The sequence below is a fragment of the Rhipicephalus microplus genome, chromosome 1 (genome assembly GCF_043290135.1).
Source record: "Rhipicephalus microplus isolate Deutch F79 chromosome 1, USDA_Rmic, whole genome shotgun sequence".
Classification (NCBI taxonomy): domain Eukaryota; kingdom Metazoa; phylum Arthropoda; class Arachnida; order Ixodida; family Ixodidae; genus Rhipicephalus; species Rhipicephalus microplus.
Window position 1 is genome coordinate 248,634,523 of NC_134700.1, and position 23,887 is coordinate 248,658,409.

At 43.6% G+C, this 23,887-nt stretch overlaps 3 protein-coding genes across 6 annotated transcripts in view; all 3 read right to left on the minus strand.

The window, feature by feature from the left end:
- Positions 1–7,082: 7,082 nt before the first annotated feature.
- LOC119160119 (sulfotransferase ssu-1) lies at positions 7,083–11,819 on the minus strand. The gene is made up of 3 exons (XM_037412839.2): positions 11,304–11,819; positions 8,803–9,187; positions 7,083–7,861 (listed from the first exon to the last, which is right to left on the minus strand). The coding sequence occupies exons 1-3, from the start codon at positions 11,709–11,711 to the stop codon at positions 7,599–7,601; spliced, it is 1,056 nt and encodes a 351-aa protein (XP_037268736.2). The 5' UTR covers positions 11,712–11,819; the 3' UTR covers positions 7,083–7,598.
- Positions 11,820–13,661: 1,842 nt separating this feature from the next.
- On the minus strand, positions 13,662–18,302 carry LOC142767171 (uncharacterized). Its single transcript, XM_075868390.1, has 2 exons — positions 16,743–18,302; positions 13,662–14,026 (listed from the first exon to the last, which is right to left on the minus strand). The coding sequence occupies exons 1-2, from the start codon at positions 16,753–16,755 to the stop codon at positions 13,662–13,664; spliced, it is 378 nt and encodes a 125-aa protein (XP_075724505.1). The 5' UTR covers positions 16,756–18,302.
- A 992-nt stretch (positions 18,303–19,294) lies between these two features.
- Positions 19,295–23,887, minus strand: part of LOC119185850 (putative sodium-dependent multivitamin transporter) — a 41,732-nt gene continuing 37,139 nt past the window's right edge. For all 4 annotated transcript variants that reach the window (XM_075892803.1, XM_075892805.1, XM_075892806.1 and 1 more), the window contains exon 12: positions 19,295–22,981. In XM_075892803.1, the coding sequence (XP_075748918.1) occupies positions 22,955–22,981 (27 nt within the window). In that variant the 3' untranslated portion in view covers positions 19,295–22,954. The remainder of the gene's footprint in view (positions 22,982–23,887) is intronic.

The following is a 23,887-nucleotide window of genomic DNA, read 5'->3' on the forward strand; positions in this document are numbered from 1 at the left end:
GTCAAGATTGCCTTTGATTTTTAAGGAAAAGTTGGAACCAGTACTGGTGACCTGTTGGCATGTGCGCATGTAAGGGCATACTTTGCATCGCGGTTTTTGGCAAGGATGGCACCCGATCGTGTCAGGACTGTTTGCTTTCGATGATGATGACGATGACAGTATGTCTCGAATAGTTTTAGTTTTGCGATACACTGCTTTAGGTGGTTCGGTGAAAATGTCGCTATGTCGATTCTTTGATCAGTAGTATCCCAGCATCGCTTCCACTTTACGTAAGGGACACCACCGACTTTGTTTCTGGTATAATTGATCTGATTGTTCCTCAAGGTTCCTTTTTGGTCACGCTAGACGTAGCGTCTTTATACACCAACATTCCGCATGTAGACGGAATAGCGGCAGTCGCCAGGTCCTATGAAGCAGCATCACCGGGTAAATTTATCGACAGCAACACATTAGCAGTATTGCTCAGGCTCATTTTAGAGCTAAATAACTTTCAATTTGAAGGGCAACACTATGTTCAAGTTAGCGGCACGTCAATGGGTACGCGTATTGGACCCAACTACGCCAATATATTCATGGGCCAGCTTGAAAGTGAATTTTTGCAAACCCGCGCGCTGAAACCTTTTTATTATAAACGTTACATTGATGACATTTTCCTTATTTGGCCACATAGTGAACAGGAGTTGCTTTCCTTCATATCTGACTTTAATGATGCCCATCCATCAATATCATTTTCTCATACCTATTCCACGTCAACTCTTAGTTTTCTTGATGTAAGCATTTCGATTGTAAATGATAAGCTATCCACTGCTCTATACAGGAAGCCTACAGACCGGCAACAGTATTTGCACTTTGACAGTAGCCACGTGAAACATTGCAAAACTAGCATCCCTTACAGTCAGGCCTTACGCTTTAAAAGAATCTGCTCAGAGCAATCAGAGTTTCAAAAAAATTGCAGAACACTAAAGGATGCTCTAGTCAAACAAAAATATCCGCCGCAATTAATTGATGACGCAATAAAACGTGCCGACATGCATAATCGTAGAACGCTGTTGTGCGCTGCTAAAAACTCGACTCCCTCACCGAAGACAAACTTAGTCCTTACCCATTCTGCGTCAGTTCCGCGTGTTTCGAATGTGCTGAGAAAGCACCACAATATTCTAATGCAAAGTGAACGCTTAAGAAACATTTTCACCGAACCACCTAAAGCAGTGTATCGCAAAACTAAAACTATTCGAGACATACTGTCATCGTCATCATCATCGAAAGCAAACAGTCCTGACACGATCGGGTGCCATCCTTGCCAAAAACCGCGATGCAAAGTATGCCCTTACATGCGCACATGCCAACAGGTCACCAGTACTGGTTCCAACTTTTCCTTAAAAATCAAAGGCAATCTTGACTGCGATTCTAAGAACGTGATATACATGATAGAATGTGCGCTATGTGAAATACAGTACATTGGTCAAACAGAAGGGCCTTTTATAGACTGCGTTTTAACAACCATAAATCTCATGCTAACACCTTGCCCTACTTGCCCATTTCAAGACACGTGCACCTCCCTGGCCACTCTTTTGAAAACCTACAAGTCACATTACTAGAATCTGGTTTCCGCACAAATTATGATAGAGAAGCCCGTGAATCATTCCTCATCTATAAGTTCAACGCCGTCGCATCTGGTCTGAATGAAAACTTAGGAAAACTTGGTTTCCTATCTGCGTAACTTGTATCACCCTGTCCAACTTTTTTCAACTTTGCTCAGCAAGTCGCACTACATTGTCTGTATCCGTTGATTACGTAGCTGCTTTGTAACGTCTTTGTCATTTTTATTAGTATTTTATAGTTTTTTTTCTTTTTTTCGCTTGCTTTTACCGGTCGGACTACTCTTCATGTTATGTGCTTTATTTTTTATGCGTTTCATCTTTTATTTGTAAACAACGTGCTCGCGCATGGAAGCAATATCTTTTTACTCGTAGATTAGGTGCTCTTTATATTGTGTGACTTGCATATATATATATATGCCCATATATAGCCTTTCATGTCGGTTTTCACATTTGTATCTTACTGATATGCACATGTATATAAACAGCACTCGTGCCATAAACTGTATTCTGATGAAGGCCGGACCCACGGCCGAAACGTCAATAAAATAACTTCGTACGTGCGCCTTCTTTCCTATATATATATATATATATATATATATATATATATATATATATATATATATATATATATATATATATATATATATATATATATATATATATATATATATATATATATATAGTGTTGGATATGCTGGGAGAGCGCCAGATGACTGCACAACTTAAAAAAAAAAAGAATAGGTGCTTCTATATACCTCGAGCAGTTCAACTTCAACATCCGCACGATAGGAATAGTATCCGATAATGTAAATCTACCCCAGCGACCATATACGGGAACAAACTGATACATGGTTACACGACTCACTTAAATACACGTCTCGGTAAATTCCCTAATTCTTAGGGGCAGAGTGATTGATAGAACCGTTATATTGAGTTAACCGAATGATAAAAGAGCGAGAGCTGGCTCTGTCGGAGGTGTTGCCGACAGGACATTCTTGGAACTTGGGTTCCATTTATTTCGCCGTGCGCAAGATGCAGTCTGTGCGTAAATGAAACGGGAGTTTAATGATTCCACTTTGCAGCATGGAATAGTATATATCCCAGTTAGCACGGGCCAGTGCAACGAGATACGGAGATGCTACCAACGGATTTTCAACGCGCAAATGTTAAAGGGCGCCTTTCGCAAAAATACCGGCGTCGGCGGCGTTGGTTGGGAGCAAAAAAATCCCCATCTTTTGCGTGACCGAATAATCGAGAAAGATACAAATAAAATAAAAATAAAAATTACCGGATCCGAGTGAGGATTGAACCTATAGGCCGTTTGCGTGGCAAGCAGGTGTTTCAATGAATATGTTGTTTGGACTGAACTGAACCAAAGAGCAAACCACATAAGCGCGAAAATGCACGCGACAGCGACGAGCGACGCTATGAGCGACGAAACAGGGCGTTCGCGCGACGTGTCGCGTGCTCGTTTTCGCGCGATCGCTCGGTTCTCCAGATTTGGAAACCGTCGCTCATCGCCCGGAAGTGCTGGGCTCAAGCAGCCAATAGCGAAAAACCAGAAAAGACGAAGACTACATAGGTGCACGTGACCCTGCCCGAGTCACGTATGCGCAACAAGAAATAACGCAATGTTTATTAAGCATGCGCATATAAAAAATGCTGCCAGGCAATAATAAATACTTTCCGTTCCATTACACAACAATATATCTTATTTTTAAATTGCATACCGCTCGCTACGCGGTTTTCTTGGTGCGAGTTGACGGACTCGTGCCAGCAACAGTGGAATTCGCTCGCCGAAGCCGTCGCGTGAATGAGGCTTGCCTCTGCGCTAGCGACTGATCGCGCGAAGACGATCTACGTCGCGTCGCTCGTCGCTGTCGCGTGCATTTTTGCGCTTATGAGGTTTGGCCCTAACGCATTAACCCGCGCAGGAAGAATTTTTTCCAGGTGTTCTACCGCGCAGCCACGAGTATGCTTGTAAATACACTGATAATAACTTCTGCTTGGAAATGAAGTCAAAATAATCTACATACTTTACAAGCACACGCGTTCTGTATACAGGCTTCGCAACACGTGTAATATCGTGTTGTATACTGCCTGGTATACGAGTGATCGGGCCTATATAATAACGACTTCGTGGTTTTAAAACCGGTCACCCATTACAAAGGACACGCGCGTTATGCCGCGCGTATTCCCTTAATACGTAGTGGATGCATAGCGAATTCTAAAACATTTCACGCGCATGATTGCTCGTGGTTTGAAACAAGGCACCCACTACACAGTATGTAGACATATACTTCACCGACACAAGTCACTTTCAACTTATATATATATATATATATATATATATATATATATATATATATATATATATATATATATATATATATATATAAGGGAAAGAAGTGTATACCTAAGGGCTCGTTTTTCCGTGTTTTTAACACAATAATAATGAGATATAACAGACAGTAATGCCAAGGAATGTACAGGGGAAGTTATTAACATTAATGGAATGTAAATAAGAAGAAAGTAAAGTGGATGAAAAAATTACCAACTGTAAGCAGGAATCGAACCTTCGACCTTCGAATTACGCGTTCGATGCTCTAACCACTGAGCTATTACAGCGGCACTCCCTCCATCCACTTTTTTGGGTTTATCTGTGAATTTTTAGAAGTAGGAGCGACAGTCAGCGCCATCTATAAGCCAAACAACGAGTGTGAAAACACTCTTATGCGCATGTTTGGCGTCACGTAGCACGTGAACTTATTATGAGCGGGCAGCTGATTAATTGTCCCTCTTATACAACCTAAACACACCAAGTCTGCCAGTACGAGACCCTCGTTCAATGAAATAAGGGAAAGAAGTGTATACCTAAGGGCTCGTTTTTCCGTGTTTTTAACACAATAATAATGAGATATAACAGACAGTAATGCCAAGGAATGTACAGGGGAAGTTATTAACATTAATGGAATGTAAATAAGAAGAAAGTAAAGTGGATGAAAAAATTACCAACTGTAAGCAGGAATCGAACCTACGACCTTCGAATTCGAAGGTCGTAGGTTCGATTCCTGCTTACAGTTGGTAATTTTTTCATCCACTTTACTTTCTTCTTATTTACATTCCATTAATGTTAATAACTTCCCCTGTACATTCCTTGGCATTACTGTCTGTTATATCTCATTATATATATATATATATATATATATATATATATATATATATATATATATATATATATGTACAGTACTGCCGGTCTGGTCTGATCTTCCTACCTTTCAGACCTTAGGCAGGAGTGGGTACAAGTGAATAAAAAACAGTAAACACATATGAGGCATTGCAGCGATAATAACAACAACAAAAAAGATGAATACAACGAATTCGTACAAACAAAGCAGCAAGATATTTAAATAACTAGTGAACACATGAATACGTAAACATATGAAGAAAAAGAGCGTCGGGATTCATGTGAAACTATGTCAGAGCTATGTCTTGTGGACTGAAGGGCCCGTAGATAGGATGATAGCGACGGGCATTTGACCACAGTTGAGGGGTGGGAATTCTATTTGGTTGCAGTTCTCGGGAAAAAAGAATACTGGAACATGTTGGTGTGACTAGAGAACTCTGTTACTTTTTTATTGTGAAGGGACCGAGTAGGCCACCGGTGGGAGTCTTTTAGATATACATCATTTTTTAAAACCTAACTGCCCATGATAAGGAAGGTAAAATACTTTCATTCGTTCGCGGTATCGCCAATTGGCTAATTTTTCGAGCTCAGCCGCTTCTAGAAGAGATGTGACTGATGCCTCCCAAATGTATTTAATAAAAATGAGCCTAATTATTAAAAATGAACCTAACTGATTTTTTATGCATTTGTTCCGGTATTTATTTTTTGTGTGTGTGTGTATGGATCCCAAAAAGCGGCACAGTATTTCAGGAGTGGCCGAATAAATGTTTTATAGTCTAATATCTTTACTTCTGGAGATGGCTTACTCAAATGCCTCCTTAATTAAATATCCGGGTTTTTTCATCGCCTTTCCATGTATGTAGTCAATGTGGTCGTTCCATTTAAGATCGTGAGAGGTGGTGACTACCAGATACTTATAGTTAGTTACTGCTTTTCCAAAGGTTCATTATCAAAACAGTAAGGAAACGTTATCGGGTGCTTTTTGCGACTAATTGTCATTGCGACAGTTTTCTTTTTGTTGGTGGTCATTTGCCAGCCTGTGAACCATGTTTGAATTAGGTCCAAAGATTTATTTGATGTTGTTTGGTCTAACCGGATCATAGATTACGTTGTAGTTATCTACAATTTAAACTTCTCGAGAAACATCATACAGTAAATGTTTGCACTAAGAGGATATCGCTATCGCGTTCTACTCTTAAGCGCCAAATCCCATAACCGCGAAAATGCTCGCGACAGCGACGCGACGTAGATCGGCTTCGCGCGATCAGTCGCTTGCCCCGGCAAACCTCATTCACGCGACGGCTTCGGCGAGCGAACTCCACTGTGGCTGGCGCGAGGCCGTCTACTCGTACCGAAAATTCCGCGTAGTTGACAGTATGCAATGTAAAAATAAAATGTGTGGTTGCATAATGAAACGGAAGGGGTTCATCATTGTCTTCTTTTACAGGAACGTGTATAAACATTACGTTATTTCTTCGTTGTACACACGTGACTCAGGCGGACAGCAGCATGAGAGGAGGTGGTGGTTTCGCGGGAATCGCTGCACATGGAGAGAACCGGCAGTACGTCAATCATGTACACACTGTTCTGGCGCTTTTAGCACTGCACTTCCGGGCGATGGGTGACGGTTTCCAAATCTGGAGAACCGAGCGATCGCGCGAACGCCCCGTTTAGTCGCTCATAGCATCGCTCGTCGCTGTCGCGTGCATTTTCGCGTTTATGGGGCTTGGCCTTAAACGCAAAGCTTAAGGGCCCCCCACTTATTTGTAATGCTAAAGCCTCGCGCGTGATGATAAATTCTGTAGTTTTTAACGCTTGTTGTATAAGTGAAAATCAATCGCCCGTACACAAAAAGCTACATAACTACAAAAGTTCCGGCATCACATTAAATTGTTTCCAATTCAGTGACATTCTTCATCGAATTCGCAACACTTCCAACACCAGCACGTGCATCTCGCGCGCTCGTTTCTCATTTTTCTTTCGCCTCTTGCGTCACAAACTTTAATAAGGCTGAAAACGGAACAACAGAAATAAAGCTAGCCGGAAATATGTTTCTCACAATGCTTAGCCGAGGATGATTCGGAAAAGTATCAGTACTAGTACACGTGCAACTGGATAAGAAAGTGTGCCGCACTAATCCATAAAATAACACACAAAAAAATAACGTCAATAACGACAATGACAATCCGCGTTTTGTGTCCTCTGCCGTTATGGTAGGGTTTTGGCTTCGGCCGGAACAAATGGTGTCGCCAGAACAAAAGCTTCCGCGATGTAAAGAACTTCGTGATATCGTGTTAAGCATTTGTCGAGATGGCATTTAATTAAGTATATAGCAGAAGTACATGATGAGGAGTTCGTGATATTGCGTTAAGAATTTGTCGAGATAGCCGTTAATTAAGTATACAGTACAATTACATGATGAGGAGATCGTGATATCACGTTAAGCATTTGTCGAGATGGCCGTTAATTAAATATAGCACACGTACATTATGAGTTCGTGATATGGCGTTAAGCACTTGTCGAGATGGCAGTTAAGTGTACACCACAAGTACAGTGTTGAGTGCCTCTCCCGTCTATTTTTTTTTTCTTTTGTAAACTTTGTGCGCTCTGCAACTTCCACAGCTGTTGATTTTATTATGTCGCGTCAAACGCACCGCGTATATATAAGTACAAATTGTGCTATATAATCGGCTCTTTCCACATATACAGGGTGCGTACGTCTCTTGAATCTCCGTGAATTCCCGTCGATATATTTCGACAAGGTTTCAACGGTGCGACCATTATTTGGGGCCACCTATATGGCATTATAATCAGGTGGCGGGTCGGTCAAAGCGCACAATGTAGCGCCACAGGTTGGCGATCTCGCTGTTCCCGAAGCGCTCGTAGAACTTTCGGTCGAGGCGGGCCGCCTGTGCGGGCGAGAACACGGCCTTCCATTCGCCAATGCGGCCCTTGGTCAGGTTGCCCAGATGGCTCTCCTCCTTGAAGAACTGGGACATGTACGAGTAGGAGCTGCGGTGGATCAGCTTCTTCAGCATGTGCCGGTCCTTGACCATGGTGCCAGCCACGCCGCCTGCGCCGGGTCGAGACGCTATACAACCTCATCAAGCCTGGCACGCCGCTCTCATTGACACCATCACCCGCCGCAGTGGTTATGGCCTTTACACGCACTTCCCGCACAGCCGCAACGCACGTGCCGGGACCCCTGCCGCACGCAAGCGGGGGACAAATAAGCCAATTGGCGACGCTGAGGAGAGTGAAAGAGCGTCGCCAATTGGCTTATTTGTCCCCCGCTTGCGTGCGGCAGGGGTCCCGGCACGTGCTTTGCGGCTGTGCGGGAAGTGCGTGGAAAGGCCCTTAAGGTGCTCAGCGGCCGACGCGAAGGTCGCGGGTTCGATACCGGCTGCATTTTCCATGGAGGCGGAAATGCTTGAGGCCCGTGTATACGGTGCGATGTCAGCGCACGTTAAAGAACACCAGGTGGTCGAAATTTCGGGAGTCCTCCACTACGGCGTCTCTCATAATCATATAGCGGTTTTGGGACTTTAACCCCGATGTACTATTACGTCTACGTCATCGAACGATGGGCATTAATCTAGATTATACTAACAGAATCACTACAACACGGAAAATACGTTCGATGACGGTACGAGACGTCCTCGCTTCTCTAAGCAAAACAATCGCAGAAAGACGACGTGTACCTTATCAGAAATACAAGACGACCCCATTTATGGATGATAAGGATTCTTGTAAGCACGAGATACATCTTCAAAGCTTCAACCGGACATTTTGAGGCTACTTTATCACAAACACTCCGGTTTGTGCCTTAAAGTACACATTTAGTAATCAGCTTCTATCCAAAGTATTCTTGTCGTGTAACGTTAATTAACGTCGATGTGTGGTTGCCTGACGCTGCACGTCTTCGGAAATCTCATTGCATGCGCTACACAAGAAGAAGTTTTGCTGGCATCGGGCCCTCCCGCCGCATCGTTCGGGCAGAGCGACGTCCCTCACCGATGAAGTTGGCGAGCATGAAGATGTGGCTCTTGTGGTCGAGCGTCATGTTCTCGTAGGTGAGGAAGAGCACGTGACAGTCCTTCCGGTGCACCCAGTAGTGGATGATGTGGTCGAAGTAGTCGTTGTAGCAGACGCGTCCCCGGATGAACCACTCGAAGAAGTTGTCCCACTGGCCCTCCTTGAAGCGGTAGATGTTCATGTGCTTGATGTAGTGGAACATGGCCACGCAGCAGTCCTTCGGGTTGCGCGTCACGTAGATGTACTTGGCCATCGGGTTGATGCGCATCTTGTGGTACGGAAGGTGCGAGCGCACGATGCGAACCTCATCGTTGGCGGCGCGCTCGCGGGGCATCATGTAGCCGCACTCCTCCAGGTTCGGCATCTGCAAAAATGGCGTGTATACCCTTTCACACGCTGAGACTGCAGCCGGTGGGTGGTCTAGCGGTTCTGGCGCTTGACCCGCACTTCGAGGCCGCATTAACAATAGTGGCTAAAACGCTTAGAATTTAGGTCAGGTGGTCCAAATTTACGGAGCCCTTCACTACGGCGTCTTTGGCAACCATATATGGTGGGGTTTGGGGCGCAAAACACCGAAGATTATTATTGTTGTCACACGCCGAGAAGGTATACCCTGAAGTTTACGATTATCGTTCACACGAGATATCGAACGCGCGCAAGCATGCGCGCTTTCGAAACAAGGATATAAAGGCGTGACATTTTCTTTCGCAAGGTTTGGCGCATGCAATGTTCATCATAGTCCAGATTACTGCGTCTACCTAATACAACAGAGGCTAAAAAAAAACGTCATGCTGAAATAAACACAGCCGGAACCACATATATCGTTATATTCCAATATATGTATTATTTTTTTTTCATTTTCAAAGCAAATTTTCGTGTGCAAGTTGTATTTACGGAATTGCTTCACGATAATGCATATAGAAGGTGGCACACCTGGCACAGGACAAAATACCTTTTTTTTTAAGTTACTATTTTTGCGCCATTCGTAGTTGGCCATAAAATTATATGCAAGGGCCGGTTGTAAGCGAAAAAATGCGGTACAGATATAGGAGCCTCGAAATCACACCGCTCGCTACTAAAAAAAAAAAAAAACAAGTTCATGAGAGAAAACACCAACTTCATAGAGCGTTTGACACTGCCCTATGTTGATATATCAAGTGTTCTGGCACGAAAGGGGAACTGCAACACTTTTTTCCAGCAACCATCGAATGTCTTTAATTGTGGAGTTCACTGCCTCATGAATCGACCGCCGCAAAGTTTTTTGTAATCCGTCAACTGCAAGTGGAGTCACAAAGATTCGTCGCACGTTGCGATTGCTTTCTCTCTTCTGTCGTCCCGACGAGCACGCTGGGAGCTAAACAGCCTGGGAGGGATGGTACGGGGGAAAGAAGTTAGATCACGCACGCGTCATGACCTTGAGCACTTTTTCTATTTTAAAGACGATAGTCTATCTTGGGGACCTTCGACGCAAAAATTTTGGTCTGTCTGCCTGTACACTTGTCTGTTTGTCCGCCCTTAGCGGTACACTTGCATTTAACGGCACCAAATAGGCCAAACGACACTCCAAACGGCCGACCCCATCCACAGCGCCCACCAATATTGCTCAAGATTCAGCGTTCATACTTGTGCGATTGTCAATTGGAAAGCAATTATTGCGCATATCTGAGGCACCACAACAACAGGTCAATATTCTGTATGTGTGTCTCTTACTAGAAAAGGCGTACATAAGTAATTCTAAGTTGCGCTGACCATGCAACGCTTGCACGAAAAGGCAAGTGTTTACAACGCCTTGCTAAGACGACATGGTGGCGGCACCTACCCGTTGCCTTACGTTCTACACCTTATCACCTCTGAGATGGACGCGCACACCCGTCTCAGAGCCACGCGCTTTGTTCTTTAAGAAAGCTGCCAGATGGCGCTCATGTCTCACGTGTGACGTGACTTGATGCGCTCGTTCGCCTCCGCTGCACGCTCGAGGCACTCTAACGCAGCGCTTCCAGAATACCATTAACCGATTTTCTTGCGCAAAACATCAAATAAACGTTTTGTCCACTCTCTCCAGGCGCGAGACTATTGTCTTTCGACGACATTTGCAGAGTAACATGCAGATAAGGGGGCCAATTTTTTTTTCTTCGAACGCGCGCAGCGGCTTGCTGATAGCGAGCGTGGGCGCAGACGCGCGATGGCCTTAACTATGCAGCACACTGTACTGCCTGCATCAAATGAAATCCGAACAGCGGCAACCATTCGTAATGATATAGTGTGCACCGTCCACTACTCACCATGGACAGGCACGCATATATGCCGCAGACCCGAACAGGATGCGCGCGCCTGTCAATCGTGATAACTGGACGGCGTGCGCTGTACCATCGCGAAGGCTTGCCGCTGTTCGGGTTTCATTTGACGCTGACACTACATTCAAATCACGAAACAAATTAAAATCGTACAGCATTTCAGGTGGAATGAGTATGTATACTCGCCTGAATATCGAAGGCGTTGGCATCTGCCAAGGGAACACAGTCGTTGAGGAGCAAGTAGACAATCTGAGCCACCCAGACGCCGCCACACTTGGGGTACGAGACCACCATTATGTCACCCTTCGATGGCCTGCAGCGACATGCGCGTATTTCCGAGGGTCGTTCCCATAGGCGCGAGCAGGGTTTCGCATAGAGAGGGGGGCGAAATCTCGCCGCAGCGTCCTCCTCCCCCACCACACACAAGAAAACTTCGCAGGAAATGCGAAAGTGAAAAATCAACAAGCGATGACGTGTATCCCAGAACGGCCTGTTGTTGGCCCCCTGCTTTGCGGGGGTAAAAATGCGAAGTAAACGTATCTTGGAATGAAACAACAGTGGTCGTCGGCCACTATTATCGTCAAAAACCTGCATTATTTGTCATAACCTTGCACTTTAATAAACAATTACGGCGCAGGTCCGAATTAGTAAGGATGGAACAGACACCTCCCCCCTTATGAACAGGGTCCCCCTGCACCCATCGTGCGCACGCGTAAGGTCGCTCCTGCAACGGATCTTCTAATGTACAGTGGGGGGGGGGGGGGGGGGGGAGTTCAAAAGTTTCCAGGCTGCTATCTGATGTATTTCTATGGAAGCGTGGCCTCCGAATTTTTGACCAGGACCGTACATGTCTGTTGGCGTTTTCGTACGCCAACAGGCAAGAAGAATGTGCCGCACTCGCAGCAATCGCAACAGACTGCGCTGATTGATGCTCCCGCGTTTAAATGCACACATGTACCTTAGAAGCGGACATATAGGGATGACTGCATCCGTAGCACAGTGAAGTAGCATCGAACGCGTTATTCTAAGGTCGCAGGTTTGGATCTTGCTGGTGACAAGTTATGTTTTAGTTCACTTTTATTTCTTCGCAATTACGTTACAATTACTTCTAACAACATCCTGTATTGTCTATCATTGTCTGTTAGTTGTCACGTCTATATACTCGTATGACAACTAGGTGTACTTTCCTAATTTTGGTGCTCCGAAATGTTATGAGTAAAATAAAGGCAGTCATGTCGTACACATGCACAGACCACAAGCTTCATTCAGACGCTGATGCATGCATGCCTGAAATACCGAGAGCTAATTATATGCGCAAGAGCTCGCCGCATTCATCGGGCGTTTGTCTTCACTCGTTCTCTTCTCTTGCTCCCGTGTTTGCACGCCCGCACTCTTTCGCGATGAATTCATTCGCAAAAATATATTCCGAGTTCTGCACACCAGTGTAAACATTTAACACCTTGCAGCTACATATATCATATAGGTCCTCCCACAATGCTACACGCACAACGTTACTTTCATTTTCTTTTTTGTCATATCGGTTATATACTGGCCTGTAGTTGAGAGCGAAGCGTAATGACATCTCGTCAACATCGATGGGAAGGTAAAGGCCGTCGATGATCACGTACGTCGGAAACCTGGAAAAGGCCGAATACTGTATAAGCACACTGGCAGCTATAAACTACTGGAAAGTTTCATTGACGTCTATGAGAGGACAACACAGGTGGACTGTCGTAGCCTTAGTTGCGTAGCCAGAGGGTGGCACACCTGGCTTGTGCCGCCCCCTCCCCCCCCCCCCTTTTTTTTTTTTGTCATGGCACCCAGAGTGCACAGCGCCACTCGACCACATCTGGCCCCCCACTACAGATCGCGGAGGTGCCCCTCACCCAATTCCCCGAAGTAAAAATTTCGGCATATTGCCCTGTCTTTAGTATACCGCGGGTCCGGGTGTTAAATTGACACATTGACGACGGGGGAAGTTATGTTGGGTTTCCGGACCCCTGCCCAAAACTAAAGTGGTCGAACTCACGCAGGAAGCTCGTGCAGTGTTTTCAAAACGCTGACCGTGCGACGAACTGAGGAGCGCGGGGATAAAATGCCCTGCACACGTGCGTGGACGCAATACTTCGATCCCGGCGAGCTTTATAATTTCAGGTAGACGCAAGGAGGTGGCGCTCTTGTCGCGCACATGTTTTTCGCAGTCACAGATGGGCGAGCGTGCTATTCGTATAAATACCCTTTCACTGTTTACAAACACAGCCCCTCGAAGACATACGGTTTTGTCCCCTAATATCGGTGGACAGTAAGAGTTTTAGAATATAGAGCCCGTTGAATTTCTACAGTTTCCTTTCTTTATATATATATATATATATATATATATATATATATATATATATATATATATATATATATATATATATATATATATATATATATATTCAAAGAAATGTTCCTTCGAGATACATAAAAATTATAAAAATTCAAAACATTTCTTTGGACTCTCCGTACGTTCCTTTTATGTTAAAAACGAAAGAGAGACTTTCTTTACCCTTGAAAATGACTTGAAAACGTGCTTTCAGTTTCGACGTTAGGAGCTAGTAAATGGGGTGACCGGAGATTTTTTTTTTTTTTTTTGGTGGTGTACAACGCTTTTGACCTTGAAACCGTCTTTACTATTGCACCGATCATCAGGCAGCCACCCGTGAACGGTGCTCCACGGCTGGTGTCCCAAAATACGTGCTCTACGGGAACCTGCCTGAGATCCTTGGCCGTGTACAGGACCTCCATGGGCGGTTCGTCCTTCTTCTCGGGATGCACTTCATTCTTGGCCCCCTTCTTGGCGGCGCCCTTCTTGCTGCTAGCGTGGGACCCGGACTGGATGCTGCCGCCGGCGTGGCTGGTGCCACTCGCTAAGGAAGCGCAACAAAAACGCCTTCAGTAGTAAATCTACAACGAAAAAGCAGGCGTGTAAAATTTATAATAGACGACAAAGGTCCGTGTTTGGCAAACCGGGAACGGTTCATGAAATCATCGACTTGTTTCGTCCACGCGGATGTAGCACGAAGATGCATGTTATAGCGGATTTCTCATAAAGTGAGCTTCCCAGTGGTCGGAGAATCCGTCCTCGTCCAAGATTCGAACGCGAGACCAACGCTTTTCTTCCGGGCGCTGATAAGCGGTCTCCGGTAGCGATTCAGTGACTTCGGGTTGCTCATTGACCGCCCACTGGCCGTAACAGTACCGCGCATCCTATGGAACCACGTGCCCCTTTTGTGACGCTCCCATAACTGCCGTGGACGTGACCCACTTGCTCTGGTCGTGGCCGGGCATAGAGCAAGCGCGCCTTCGTCATCTTAGAACAACGGGTCACCGTCCTTGTGGCCCTGAGGACGATAGTTATAGCGCGTCACGTCATACCAACTGCCCCAAGCTGCCACACTTATACGCCCTCCGGACTTACAAGAGTGGATAAGAGGACCTTTCCACCGATCTTTGTTAAACTTTATGCATGAGTGTAACTTGTTTATTTATGTGTGATGAACCTGTGTCGTTTTTATGTATGCTTGGTAGGCCAAAGGGCAGTCTTTCGAATTTAAAAAAAAAAAAAGATTGCAGAACGAGCGAGAAGAAATTGACAACTGGAAGCTGCACGTACAGTGAATATACAAACCGTGCAGAAGCTCGTCAGCCTAAGGACTGTTGACGAGTTCGAATAGCGGACTAGGGCGATAATTTCGTCATTTGGGACGAAGACGCATCCAGTTGAGTTTATTATTTTTTTTTCTGACACCTTGCTGCGCCGTACTCCGGACCTTGTGAGAAATAAGCCTCAAAAGGAAAAGTGGAAATTTCAAGGGCTCGTTTTTCTTCTTTAGACGCAATATAAATGAGAACTAACTGATAATAATGCGAAGAAAGATAAGAGATATTATTAGTAGTAAATGTAATTTAAATCTGAAGAAAAAAAAGTGGACGGAACGATAACTTGTAGCAAATGTAATTTAAACCTGAAGAAAGAAAAGTGGACGGAACGATAACTTGCCGTGTACAGGGACCGAATTAGCGTGTGACCTTCGAATAACGCCTCCGATATTTTTACTGATGCTCCCACGTTTAATGCACATATGTACCCCATAAAGTAGACGGGGGGGGTGGAGGGGGGAGAATAATTGCTGTGGTACATGATCACTTTTTTTTGCCGCGTGAGGCGCCAGAAGTTTTGTGAATAAATAGAAATATAAGTCCGCTTTTAACATGAAAAACATGATTCAGACCATAGACAGTATTTCCATTGGCGGGGTTGTCTCAGTGCGTGTCCTGAGCGCTTGTCTGTCCGTTTAATTGCCCGTCATGATTAGGAAAAAATCTTCCCCTAGCACTCAGTCAATCTTTATCGGTGAACTTCCTTTTCACGATATTCACATTCTTGTACTATTCTTGTACTAGTCGCAAGCTCAAAGGCGGATCCAAGCATTGGAGTAAGCAGGGTTTGGGGGATATCCCCTTTCGAAAAAATGTTTTACACATATATGTACGCACGAACATACATAAAGTATGGTTGAAGCTCACTCCAACCCCCCCCCCCCAAAAAAAAAAAAAAATTACGATACTGAATCAAAGTATACTAACTAGTCACACAGTTTCAATGAGGATGCTAATAAAGATCATGAGTGACGCTACAAGGAGCGCCCAATCTATCGGCCTGCGTGGCTGTGGCTTTCGCTCTTGCCAAAAGAGGCTACCCCGACAGGGAGGGACCATGACCGTTTTATAATTTCGACCGTTTCCCGCGCCTCGCAGGCATGTGCCCTTATTCCTTGGCGATGTCCAAACGTGCTCAGGGGACCGTACAAAGCAGGCAATCGCTGGCGTAAAGGTAGTAACAAAAATTTTACCCTGAAAAACCTTCGACTATTTTACGGACGGGTTTCTGTGCCGCCATGTTGGGCCTTCAGGTGCTATGTTTCGAATCTTCAATGACTAAATCAACATGGTTACGGTTGACGCATACGCGTAAAAACGGTTGGCTTCGTGCGTACAATGTTTCATGGCCTTACTAAATTCACGTCGCAATATACAAAAACAACTAAACATCGACTTAACAACCCAAGATGGCGGCGCCTATATGTCTTATGCGAAATAGCCCTTAAAATACGGCCTCTACCATATTCTCTGGTAGGTTTTCTCCCCTGCTGCCACAAATTAGTCGCACATACAAACGCGCGCGCGAACACACATGAAGTATGGTTGACTGCACCCTCGCAACCCCTGAACATTACACGCCACTGAACATATTCTAAACAAAACATTACAAAAATACGAAACACCTTGCGCTGTAGTGCAGCTTATCCTTTCGAACCCCTAGATTGTGGCACAGCACACCGTGCCCATGCCCCCCTCCCCATAATTTATGAACATTTACCTGCCTGCCCCCCCCCCCCACTTCAGATAAAAAAGGTGACCCCCCTCCCCCCCCCCCCCCAGAAGAAAAACTGCCGCTGCTGTGCGCACATAGCATATACTACAAGCACAGCAGCGCGCACAGTACAACAGCACGTACGCGGAAGGAGTACTTCGTTATAAAATTAACTCGTTCATACGCTTGCTAAATCGCCGTGCACTTACGATTTGACGTCATGATAGCTTAATATTGGAGATCCGCGATGCCAGTGCTAAACCAACCCTGTTGGCCAGCCTGACGACAATGGTGTGCTTTAAAGAAATGGCACGTACCCACAACAGGGAACACTACGTAGAACGTGGAATACTTACCGAGGGCAAAAAACCTACGAACGCATTCGTGAACAACTGGGAGAGCATTTGTCTGTGTGTGCGCGCGGATGTGTGTGCAGCCTCGGGTGGCGGCTCACGAAATAATCAGTTGAGAGTTAGCGCCCGGTCACTCGTTCGTATGTTGTGTAACAACCGTTCAGGAACACATCAGTGCGACTAAACGACTTTTTTGCTGAATTGTAGGCTCACTACATATTTTTCAAATTCGCAATTGGCACTTCAAATCATAATTAAACAACTAGCATTTCTAGAAATGAAGCAATGCACACGTATCGGGCTAATTCACCTTATAATCGGCCAATCACCTCCAATGGGTACGAGCCATGTGCAGAGGAAAACAACAATGACGACGACGACAAACGCCGAGCGCAAATGTTGTGGTTATGTCTTTCAAAAACAAAAGATGGTTTGACCGCTTGCTCAGCACAAATTTTTGTTTTTTGGTAGTATTATTTTAAGCTACTTTTTCAGATTGGCTTCATTTTTAGTTTAGTTTCATTTAAGTATCCTGCCGCCCGGTTCTTGGCTCATCCCCCTTTGTGGGTAAGCGCCATCCATTAGAGGTCATCAGCATCAGCATCAACCCTTGCCTATGCAGATCAAAGTTTCCCAACCTGCATGTTAAAAAATTCGACCGATCTCACTCACGTTGGAGATCGGTGTTAAGCGAAGCATGTGGAGGGAAGGTGATTGTGTGTAATTTTTTAATTCAGCAAAACGTCATGAAATTACGTTAAATATATGCACACCTGTTTTATGCACAGACACATCCTAAAACAGAGGCATTTTTACTGTTGCGTAATGATGCCAACAGTAGCATGGGTATTAAAAACACCAGACACGGTGTTGCTAGATAAACGAGCTTCAGTGGGTGGCACTTTTTGGCACTTGCCTACAATTGTCGTTAACCCGACGTGACGGCTGAATGATAGAACTACGTATGTACTTATAAGATTGGATAGCCAGCACTGCAATCACAATTGAAGTTTCACAAACATTACGGTCTACTTGAAAAGCAGTTTCGAGGCCTGGCCTGGCTGTGTGGTAGAATACTTGATTGCCACGCAGAATTCTTAAAGGACCCCTCCAACACTATTGAAGCACCTCTTTTTTACTTTGAATTTTTTTCAATTTTTTGTGGGTATAGACACGTGTGCATGCAAGTGCACACACGTACATATGTGAAGTATGGTTGAGCCACCCTTTTCTCCCGGAAATTTGTCTACACTGTTGGACAACAAAGTAATGAGTATTTCAAACCGACACTCCCCGATGTGTGTTCACCATAGGTGAGCGAACTCGCTCACGAGTAGACTTGCTCGGACTCTGATGTGAAGCCGTGAATCTGAATCAGTGCGGGTGAGTCTGGTTAAAGAAAATTGTCGCAAGTGTCAGTACAAAGTGAAAGATATGTTTTTTGAGCGAGCTCCAAGTGAACGCATTTTTTCGCCAACCTATAGAATTCTTATCTACTCATCTTCAGCATTACTATCAGCCTTACCTGTATTCGCATTTAGTCACACACATTCCAAAGCAGTATCGTAAACTATTTGAATATTTATTGATCACAGACGTGAATTTGTAGGAAGGGTGCCTTGACCTCTGTCCCGGCAACTCTTCCAGGAAAGTTGTTAATAAATATATTACATGTAGTCATCTAAGCAAAATGTCCTTACTCGTTTGCAACCACCCATAACTCATATTCCAAAGTACTATAACAAAGGGCATTAAGAAGGGCATAGATTGCTTGAGATATTGGTGTTAAAAGAGCATTGAAACCATGGTTGTGCAAGCTAATTCTAGTTCAACCGACTCGCGAGTCTACTTACTCAGACTCCGAGAGAGTCGAATTCAAAAAAAATTTTTTGAGTGTGAGCAGAACGAGTCCGGCTTGCCGAAATTTCCCGAACCAAACGAGTCCGGCTCGGAAAAATTTTGGCAAGTCTGAGCTTGAGCGAGCCCTCAGAGCGAAAAATCTTTCATGAGCGAGTCTCAGTGAGCTCGACTTTTGCTGACCCATGGTGTTCACTGTCCCATTTATTGCGCTGTTCTGCCACAATGTACATAAACCGACTAGCCCATTTAAAAACCCCTATTTTCTTTCAGTATTTGTCCATCCTACTAGCTTAGCAAGAGAGATGCACTTTATATTCACAACTTCAAAGATGAACACATCACAGTCTAATAAGAAAAACAGTCAAGAAATGGGAGATCTGCCAAGCAAAGGTCTGTTGCAGGTTTCCCCCCCTTTTTTTAATAAGGATGACGTAATGTTTCGAAATAAGTAATTTGAACAGGACACGTGCACACTTAACACTCTTTCTTCACGTACACCTAGCACTATTGTTGTGCAGCCCTGTCAGCAATGCATGCGGGGTCCACACTTTGTGTAGGAAAATTCTTTTAATTGCAGTAGACATCTTTATACACGGGTACTTTTTGGGTTCGGCACATCTGCTTAGTTGCCTTCTTGAACACAGTTGACTATTCCGCTATCTACAGAACCAGTACAATTTGCCAGGCAAGCATGTAATCCTACACGGCAAAAGCTGGGCTAGGCCATGTAGTGTAGTGTCAATAACATAGTGTCACAGCCTACATATTCTCACAGGCTGCAGCATTTTGTGATAACTCTTCTGGTGTTCATGGTTTCACAAGTTGGAATTGGAAATTAAAACCTCATAGACCTTGATTAATATATTAAAAAGTTTGAAATGGCATGCTCATGTCTTTTGCATAAAGTGCAGTTTAAAATCATGTTCCTGATGACTAATAGCTGCTTACGATATACGAAATGGATTACTATGCTCAGCATAGCCTGGTTACTTTCTCAAACTAGATCAAATCAAAGGATTCCAACAATCAAGCCAAGGTAAGCATAGGAAACATTATTTGTCACTTCTATCAGTGGGAAACAAAGGGTGCCTTTTTGCTCAATTCAATTTGTATCAATTCATCATAATTATTACCCTGCAGTTAAAAACAACGAATATTCCCAAGGCCTTCCTTGACCTAATTGGATGATGGATTTAGTATTTGGTTTTGTGCCTAACAAAGAAAAAGCCCTAAGAGAATTCCTTCATTGCTCCCGAAGCTAGGTATTTTCAGCTATGCGACAGGTTTCAGCTATGCGACACCCTACATATGGCAAATAACGATAGTGACGTTTCCTCTTTCACGACTTGTTTGCTACAGCATTACACACTAAATGTGAGGCTTGAAACATAATGACGCACCCACATGCATTGCGTCGCCAGTAAGTGACAGGGTGCTATATTCTTCATAGTTATCGCTGCAGAAGAACAATATTTGTCAGTCAATATTTGTCAGCCAACAATATTGTTAGAGTAACAAGCAATAACTTGCACCAGCATGACGGCTAACAATGATCACATAGTTTTCAGAATGGTGCAAATAAAATTATTTTGATAAATTTGTAAAAATAGGGCACATAAATGTACAATACTGTAGCTTTAAAGTGCTATAACTTAATTTCATTACTTTTGTTCATTTGTTCAATGACACATTAGTGATGATTATTTTGGGATCTTCACAACCACTGGAAAAATCCACACAAGCCCATTAATAAAGATCGAAAGCACATCACTTAAAAATACACGTGATAAAGAAGTCTTGATTGTACACCTCAGGTTATATTACCCAATGTTTGATCCTTACAAATAATCAAGCATTGAGACACACTGATATGGTTGCTGTGGTGATAGCTGCCACAAACAATAACAACAACTGAGCAAGTCCATACACCCTGTGTTTCTACGGGGAGCTGTGCTCCAACATGGAGCAAAGCCAAAGGAGCACATTTAAAATTAACATCTGTGCGCTGCGGCAATGTGAACACTATGAGAAAGAGAACCACAGTGTTTCCAAAACATTGCAAAGGTCTAAACTTTTAAAACAACACAACATGAAAGATAAAACGAATAAAAATTAAAACAAAAAAGTGAAGACCAACAGAACAGCTAATATGGCCTACCACACGAAAGACCCCCACTTTTTTTGTTTTTCCGTGAGAACATCCACTGGTGTTTATGTGATGTCGATTTCACAATACTCGATGCCAAAAGTTTATCACAGCTGACAACCGCACATGTGTTTTACAGCAGATTACTTAACACAATTGGCACCCACAAGAAACCACTGCTAGAATACACACGAAATCTTCATCGTGCCAGCATTAGCTTATCACCAATAAGTGATACCATGACTCTAAAAAGGGTCAGAATGAAAAAAGAGCATGTGTAGACAGTGAAATCTCACCTACAAAACATATTGCACTTTCAAAGTATGCTCCTTCCAAAAAAAAGGGAAGTAACAGAATGTCCCAAATATGTGGTGAAGGTATACTTCTAGGTGGAATGTGTAAAAATAACTTATGAATCTGCACCCGTTTCGGACTCCGATTTCCGACAGCGACAGTAATCTGAGGGGCATAGTTCGTTCTCCCGCAACACACGCACATACGTCGCGAAGGTCTCCTTTCAAAAGACGGCAGCAGAACTATGCCTATGTGCATATTGCAGCCAAGTATCATGTACACAGCTTTTTGAATGACAAAGAGCAGCCCCTGCCTCAAATGTGCTCCTTTTAACAAAGTATCTTTTTCACGAAATGCCGAAAACTTCTTCACGTCATGATGTTCATTTGTTAATGAGAACATCTCACAACAGGTCTGTGCACTGCGGGATGTTTGAATGAATGTCACTCTGAATCGCAGTAACTTCAGAAAGACCTTTGGTTATTGTTTTCAAAGAGATTGTGTCTTGCAAAATTTAAGTTTAGTAAAATCTAGGTGAAGGAAATCTGGAAAATTAAGAGGAAAGATAAAGTACAAGAGTGGCAAATAATAATAATGTTTGTTCCAGATCCAGCCTGTCTTGCATAACTTTATTAGGGTCTGTTCTATTGCACTTGCCTCTTCTAAGCTAGTCCACCTCATCATTGTGGATTACAAGCACCTGTGGTTCTCAGATGTCCTTGGGACGTTCTTAAAGCTACTGTGACGACTACTTCCCCCTGTAACTTTCAGCAAGCATCTACATTATCAATTCTTTGGGCTTAAATGTGCAAACCACCGAGAACACAATGGCACGGTTCCTTTTCACATAATTGCATAACTAGGCCCAGGGGCAATATGAACATCTTTTAACACTAGGTGTGAAAAGGAACAACCTTACAACCTCGCTTCTGAAGCTTTGAAACATTTTTTAAACCTTACGCTTGACAGTGTTAACTCCAACAACAACCACAGTCAGGCTTATAACACATTCCACATCTACATTCCTCTATAAGGCAGTTCATCATTAGCATAAAGACCAGCAACAGTTTCAAGTCAGCACCAACAATCGTTTACACACCAATACATATGTCTATATCATGACTATAATAAGGACGGCGTTTGCTCAAAAGAATGCATACTGACCGCAATAATGGGAGAAGAGTTGCCTAGGGAGGGAAAGAAGATAAAAAAAACTACATTGAATCACTTCGGCCTGAACGCAACTTGGCATGGAAGACTTGGATAAGTTTTATGTCCAGCACACCTTAATATACGTGCTTCACAGATCTGTACACCACTCCTTAGATTTCCACAAAATATGAGATCTGTAGTCCATTCACTACATTGAAACATAACCACCGCTACAAGCTTCCTATGACAGAAATTAACAAGAAATATATGTTTGATGGCAAGGAAGTAAAATGAAGGTAAAAAAAAAAGTAACCAGGACAGGCCACATATTCCAGTTAAAACACTAATGGAGGAAACTGAGTGAGACGATGTCTTAATACTTTAAAAATGGCATAGACACTGTGCCGCAGCTTCATGTATATACAAGAATAATAAAACATGTATAGCAGATAAAAGAATCTGACAGGGGTGTTCCTAGTCACCAAATGAATACATGGCACACCCCAAGGTGAATTCTGAGCACTGCCCTCATGAGAATGAAAAATAAAACCATTGACTCGCTGCTGCAAGTTTCTTCTCTACTGGTGCTTGGGCGAGGCACTGTTTGTGGGAGATGCTATTCTTTGATCGCAGTCATGGGAATCTGCAAAAGAAATAGCACAGAATGGATGAATGTGCTTTGCACAACAAAAACCAATATTAGCATCTCACAGATTGCAAGTATAGCCTAAAATCTTGAGTGCCTCTCACAATAGTACCTTGTGAAGAAAAACATGTGCACAAGGGTACATCTATGGCAGCATGACTGCACATTGAGAAGCATTTACCGAAGTCTGGTAAAATAGTGTTTCTTTTTCAAGAGTACAGTAGAAACGCAGTTATGTGATTTTCAGAGGACCACATAAAACTGTCGTATAATTCGGGCATCATATAATACAAATGCTACGAATACAGGCAGTGACACGCACTCTTGCCGGTGTCGGACCGCCTGAAGAGATGCCCACGGAATAAGCCTGCACCTCTCCAAACAACAAAGGCTAAATTACTTTTTAAAATGACAGCTGAATATTTAAAAGCAAGTGTCAGCAAATTCTTATTCTCTCTCAACTTACAAAAATTGAATTCAACACTCATTTTAACTAGACCTGTGCAAATATCAAAATTTTGGGTGCAAAGTGAATTTGAATATTAAAGTGCAAGTGTGAATTGAGTCAAATATTTCTGAAACTTTTTTTTGAATAATTCGAAGCGAAAATGCAGAAAGTTAGGAAGAATTCCTAAGCATATTTTTACAAGATAGGAACATGAAAGTGTTTCTTTTGGATAGGTTGACGAAGCGCTGGCAGTGTGGTGTTTCACAGTTGTCTTATTGAGCATTAGGCAATGCAGAGGCCGGATTTTATAAGTGTGCATGATTTGGTGCACCCTAAGTGTTGCTGACAAGAATTTACTCCTGAAAGGCAAAGATGCTATTTCCTTTCTCTTTCACATATAAGAACATCTCAAATTTTGGATGCTAAAGATCTATGGCGTCTGATTTTTCGGTCTT

Bases quoted from the DNA above. Each gene is read 5' to 3' on its own strand.
- LOC119160119 (XM_037412839.2), bottom strand. From the start codon at position 11,711: ATGCAGGTTTTTGACGATAATAGTGGCCGACGACCACTGTTGTTTCAT. The intron at 9,188-11,303 runs GCGAGTATACAT...CCATTTTTGCAG, and splicing joins CCAACGCCTTCGATATTCAG to ATGCCGAACCTGGAGGAGTG. The intron at 7,862-8,802 runs GTGAGGGACGTC...GACCCGGCGCAG, and splicing joins CATGCTCGCCAACTTCATCG to GCGGCGTGGCTGGCACCATG.